The following is a 6,000-nucleotide window of genomic DNA, read 5'->3' as shown; positions in this document are numbered from 1 at the left end:
CAGACTGTCTTGGGTAATTTCGCGAAAATAAAGCTCTCGCGAATAAAAAGTGATTAACAGTACTCTTGGAAAGATTTTTTAAAAATCTTATATACTAATATTCCCAAGGAAATTTTTGAATCCCTATTTAAGCCCAACTCGAGTCCAAGGACACAGGCACTTGATTTCGAAATAATTTTTTGCCCCCATAGATTAGAATAATTATAACACTATGGGGTAAAAACTTATTGTAAAAACAAGTGCCCTGTGCCCAGAACTAATGATTTGAACAAGCTTGAATCTGCAAAACATTTGGATGCTTTCATATTTTATATGACTTGTCCTGGCCCAGTGCTTCTTGAGGGCATGATTTTTAACCATCCCCTCTTTGTATCCTCATGTAAAACTAAAAAAAACCCTGTTTTGGCCCATACCTAGCACCTGTACACCATCACTTATTAACTGAATACATATCAGTTAGAGTTTTCAGAATTATACAGACATTGTATATAAGCCCGGGCATCATTTCACATCTGCAAACCCAGTACCTATTTGTGTGTTTTTTTCCCGCGGTTGACGTTTTTTTTTTAAATTATAACATTTTAACTTATAACAGGGAAACACAAGTATAGCATATATGAAAATGTTTACAATACATCTTTTTATACAGAGGACTGTTGCTTCAAAGGAGGTACGGTATTCAGATTATAAAATTCAAGGAACTGAATCGAATTCAAACCTTGCTTTTAAATTCCGAGATGATCAAAACACACACCTGTTAATAAATAATTCGAACACTCTTATTTTTTTATGATTTTTTATTATAAAAATAAAAACATTGTAAAAGTTAAACGGTAGCGAATAAATAATAATAAATAAGTGCATCACAGTTGATTCAAATCACGGGAAGTGACTAAAAGCAGACTCAACAGGAATGACAAGTAAACAATGTATAAAAAAGCACCACACTCTCGATTCATAAATAAAGTTACAAAAAGCCATGTAAAAATAAATATAAACTGAAAACAATTATAATACAATGTATGTCACTCGGAAATCATCAGTTTTACATTCCATTAGTGGAAGACAGCTCCGAAGGGAATTCTGAATTCTGGGTTGAATTCCAGGAAGTTCCTCAGCTTGGAGGTTAATGGCCGCCGTTCTGCTGGAGTAAGCTGGTTGTCTTCAGAATAATCCACGTACGGATTACTGACAGAGGGGCCACCGGACTCAACATGCCGCCTCACGGTGTTAATGTTTGGTGGAATGGCGTTAATGTCGCGGGCTTTTTGTGACGAGGATGCGATAAGCGGCCTTTGGTCTGCCTCCGGGTATACTGCGTTTCTGTTTTCTACCGCTGGTGTATTGTCCATTTTGGGGTAGACCATATTTATGTCTGTTGACGATGTTGGTTGTAATGTTGGTAACGCTGAAGATAAACTGTTGTCTGAGAGAGCATTTTGGGGGAATTCAGTTTTTGTTACAGATACGTCTGAGTTTTGAAGACTCTCTAACATTACTGTAGGTTTTGTTTTATGAACATCTTTAATCTGCTGGAGTCTTTCGACTTTTTTTTTGATTTCTGACACTGGGTACTGTTTTTGGACCATCAGTTTGACAATCTTTTTGTACCAGTCGGCAATGCTGGTCTCTCCCTCCAAAGACTCCGGGCTTATAACATTGAATTCATTTTTATATATTGTAAAGTTGTTCTCCTTCGTATTTTTCTCCTTTGTAATTGGTAGAGATTCTGTAACTTGTGCGTCGTCTTTTTCTGAGCCTAATGTTACTGTACGTGTCTTCTCTCTTCTGAACTGGCCCCCCAGAAAACGGCTTGGGGGAGGAAGGACAGGGAAATTAAATTTTGGGCTTCCTTTAGCGGGAGGGATGCTGAGTATGTGTGCGGAACTTCTGCTCCTCTGCACTGGTTTCCGATTCGTTTTTGATTTAATTTCATTCAGTGATAGACCGGACTGCCAAGGAAACGACCTCACTTTTGTTATCGTCTTTTTGTCTGATGGCTTGACTAAGTTGTTCCAAGGAGCATCTCTCTGCTGTACAATTTCTTCGTCTAATTTACCAAGATTTAGATTTTTGAACACAGGAAGATGACGCAGTGTATTGAGCAGAGATTTCATTTGTATAGCTAAGGCAGCTAATCTCTTGAGCTTTCGAAGCTGCATAAGGCGGGTTTTCATTAAATTCGTTGATGTTGTAGGTTCGATAACAGGTCTCTCCGTTGTGGTGCTTTCTAGAAAAGTGATTCTAGGTTTTGGTTTAATGGGTCTTCCTCGGTGTCTGGAATTGTCAATGTTGATTTTGGGTTTCAACAAGTGATCGAGAGTCAGTCTGCGGACTTCCGGTTTTTGAGTTGTGCGGACTGTGAGAGCAGGAGTCGGGGGTACAGGAGGAATTTGGACTTTATTTTGAAATTTTGGTATGAAGCTTCTAAGGGTTTTAACTCTCGGCTGCATGTTATTTTCTGTAACAAGGGGGTCCACAAGTTCTTGATTATTTTGACTATATTGCTCTTTACCGTCGCCAGCACCAATGCTGATGTCGGAGCAGGTACGGAATTCTTCTTGTACTCCGCAACCGAGACAACCTGTGCCATCAAGATCTCTACCCCAGCTGTTTCCTAAAATAGAAATAGAGATATAGAAAAAAGCCAACTAAAAGATAAAGAATCATTACATGACGGTAAAGAAAAAATGATTACGACTGGCTTCGTAACTGACCTGTTCTGTACCTCCACTGTACAACACACTGGGAACATTTGATTCCGTTTGGTAGGTTTACGTGTACCACGTGATCTCCGGGACCGGGAGGGTAGAATCGCGTGGGGAACTGATCATCGCCTTCCACAATGGTCATAAGATTCTCATTTAGACATTCTTGCGTCACTCTCTTAGTAACGTCATTGTTCACACATATTCTAAACTCAAAGTATCCTTTATGAAATGCCGTTATAACTACTTTTGTTTCCAGAATGTCAGCTCCATCAGGCAGCTTTTTCGAAATTATTCCAAGAGCATATTTTCCACCAGCCTCGTTTTCGCGTTCACCATCGTATGGATCCCCACACGGCCCACATAATCCACCCAGTTCTTGAATTTTCTGTTTAAGAAAAAGGAACATATAAAATACATATGCCATTCCTCTATTTCGAAAAGACTATATTTCTAGAAAACAAATGACTTTCATAATTCAGATCAAAACTGATCCTATATGTACTTACTTGTCTCCCGCCGCAGTAGAGTCTGTTGTCGTTATAGTTAGGGGGTGCTTTATCATTCACCCTCCACAGTGAGGATCGTGATGGAGGGTCTATCATATAACCATGTTGAAGGGAGTCGGGGATAGAGCATAGCGCGGTCAGTAACATCAACATTAAAGCGTTGTAATGCATAGTAACAAACAAGTCCTGTATCAGTGTTAATCCTCTTATCTTCTAGATTTTATATTTCAGACTGATATCAAAATGATTATCTGTCTCTTATATAGTTGACTGATTTCAATGAACTCTAGTATTTGAGCGTGAACTACATGTAACGTAACTTCCTTGGTCAAATAAATCAGAGCTCTTTTGTCACGCTTGAGCAGAGCCTTGATGGATGACGCTGTCTCACAGGTCTCTTGTTAGTTTGTGGTTACACCAGTTATCGCAGAGAAATAACGTCAAACAGTTATCTTACTGTCGATCTGTTCCATCGTTAGAACTAATATACTGTCAATAATAGATTAATATCCAATAAAATGATGTTCTCTTTTCTTGCCCAGAATGCGAAACTGATTAAAATTCAAAAGAAGATATAATACACGTCAAAATTTATCCGCTAGGAAGTAAATGTTTCATCTGTGTTTCCGTAGACGTCAGATAAAAAAAAAAAGAATATTTGTCTGTGCAAAAGTTCACAAATCCCCCCAAATAATAAAAATGAATATATAAAAACGATAGGTATTTTTTTCTTTACAGATGACCTGAAACGAATTCCTTTTCTGCAATAAGATAATGCATGATTTGGATTTTTGGATAGTACGCAATTATTAAGAGAATATAATTGATTTCCATATTAGGGCTTCATGGGGTTTAACACGTAACAATTATGATTACAAATATACCATACACACACACTCACACACACACACACACACACACACACACACACACACACACACATATATATATATATATATATATATATATATATATATATATATATATATATATAAAATTCAATTTTGGTTGTAACGCGTCATTTGATTGGATAAAAAAAATAGAATATATCGTATAACCTGAGTTGCCTACGTCACAACGACTTACGTCAAAAACGTATCAATCCGCTTATTTAAAATACGTATAATTTAAAGGCATTTTTGCAGGAGAAATTGTCTTATTTTTCACACTTAATGATGGAAAATTAAATTATAAGGAATGAATTTAAATGCCACCCAAGTTATACTGGTATAACCTGGGTTGGAACAGTTTACGCTCTTTTATAAACCGCTTCGCCCCAACCCAGGTTGTCTTATATATATATATATATATATATATATATATATATATATATATATATATATATATATATATATATATATATAAAACAATGTACAGAATCAACTCAGTTTGTAAAATAGTTACATAGAATTAATATATTATTGTACATTTGTAATCTTACTTACGATTTGTTCAAGTTAACAACTAGGCATTAAATGTAATTTTATGAATAGAAAATCAGTTAATTATATGTACCTGTTGTATAGCAAGATGTGAAAGAGACAATGCAACAATATATTGAACCCATTATGTTCATGTTTGTTTGATAGTTTACATACAAAATAGCAAGGAAACATGTCAAAAGTAACTATGTACAAAGAATGTTATTGATAGCTCAGTTTTTTTTTTATTCAATCAGCTTACTTTTTGAGTACGTTTTATGAGAGAGAGAGAGAGATTCTAATTATTGAAACTGTACAGTCATGTATACAGCACCCCCCCCCCCAATTTTTGCATGATATTCTAAATATTCTATCGTAAATTTTCTATTGTTAAGTGATATGACACATTTTTGCAATCGTTTAACATTAGTTTGACCGGGTTGTTAATATGTAAATAAGGTTTTGATGAATTCTTTTCAGATGTAAGTCTTATTCTATCGTGAGATAATGTGGTTATACTTAGAACGTTTAATATTGTTTATATCAATCCTGATTTTACGAGTCCCATTTTATGAAAAAAGATACAAAATTTTAATGAATGAAATGAGTTTCCCATTCAAACTTCCTCGTCAGGTTTTATGTTCATGTAAATTATCCATCGAGTGTGTTCGTCTTGCGTATAGACATCAACTTGAAACAATTGTTTACGAACACACATTCAGTGCTTAATTTACAATGGACCTATTTAACATATATACGTAAACTGAAGTTTACATGCACTTGTTATTTGGTTACACACATAAAGTAATTGTGTTGTAAGACAGCTTATGAAAATAATTACATGTAACAAAAACAAAAGAAAACAAAACAAAATAAATCAAACAAAACAAAAAAAAAACAACAAAACAAAACATATACATTGTAAATAAATAAGTAAAAACTCATCAAAAAACAAGGTGGTTTACCCCCTTATAAACCCAAACCAAAAATCAAATTAAAGGTTGGGGTGGGAAATATTCTATGCCACAACGGAAAAAATTGCCTTTGAAATTCTAAATAATCCCAGGGCACACTGTATTTGACACTCGTAAAGCAATACTTCATATTCCTACATCACCCTTATTAATATTTTCAGCAATGCAAAAACAACATTATGATTTGGAGACTATTTTTAGACACGGGCTTATTTCAACAGCGACCCGTTGTCCCGATGGATCGGACAAAATTTTTAGTATGCATCGGACTGCATGTATACGGACTGCATGTAGATCTACATGAAATATAAACTGGTATTACATGTTGTATGCAACGGTCTAAGTGGATTAAAGCATTTTATTTCAGTCCATTTGCAATCATAGTTTT

General features: G+C 35.3%; 1 protein-coding gene across 1 annotated transcript; it reads right to left on the bottom strand.

The window, feature by feature from the left end:
* Positions 1 to 825: 825 nt before the first annotated feature.
* Positions 826 to 3,560, bottom strand: LOC133193479 (uncharacterized). Its single transcript, XM_061329445.1, has 3 exons — positions 3,218 to 3,560; positions 2,718 to 3,096; positions 826 to 2,617 (listed from the first exon to the last, which is right to left on the bottom strand). The coding sequence occupies exons 1-3, from the start codon at positions 3,386 to 3,388 to the stop codon at positions 1,056 to 1,058; spliced, it is 2,112 nt and encodes a 703-aa protein (XP_061185429.1). The 5' UTR covers positions 3,389 to 3,560; the 3' UTR covers positions 826 to 1,055.
* Between the last annotated feature and the right edge of the window lie 2,440 nt (positions 3,561 to 6,000).

This window comes from Saccostrea echinata, unplaced genomic scaffold, assembly GCF_033153115.1.
Source record: "Saccostrea echinata isolate AGI-Se365-2 ecotype Australia unplaced genomic scaffold, CSIRO_AGI_Sech_v1 ptg000027l, whole genome shotgun sequence".
NCBI classification, from domain to species: domain Eukaryota; kingdom Metazoa; phylum Mollusca; class Bivalvia; order Ostreida; family Ostreidae; genus Saccostrea; species Saccostrea echinata.
The sequence above is the reverse complement of the archived record's forward strand: the minus strand, read 5'-3'. Positions and strand labels throughout refer to the sequence as shown.

Excerpts from the sequence above, each read along its gene's own strand:
- LOC133193479 (XM_061329445.1), bottom strand. The coding sequence starts at position 3,388 with ATGCATTACAACGCTTTAATGTTGATGTTACTGACCGCGCTATGCTCT. Across the intron at positions 3,097-3,217 it reads TCTACTGCGGCGGGAGACAA|AAAATTCAAGAACTGGGTGG; the intron begins GTAAGTACATAT and ends TTTCTTAAACAG. Across the intron at positions 2,618-2,717 it reads ACAGTGGAGGTACAGAACAG|GAAACAGCTGGGGTAGAGAT; the intron begins GTCAGTTACGAA and ends TTTCTATTTTAG.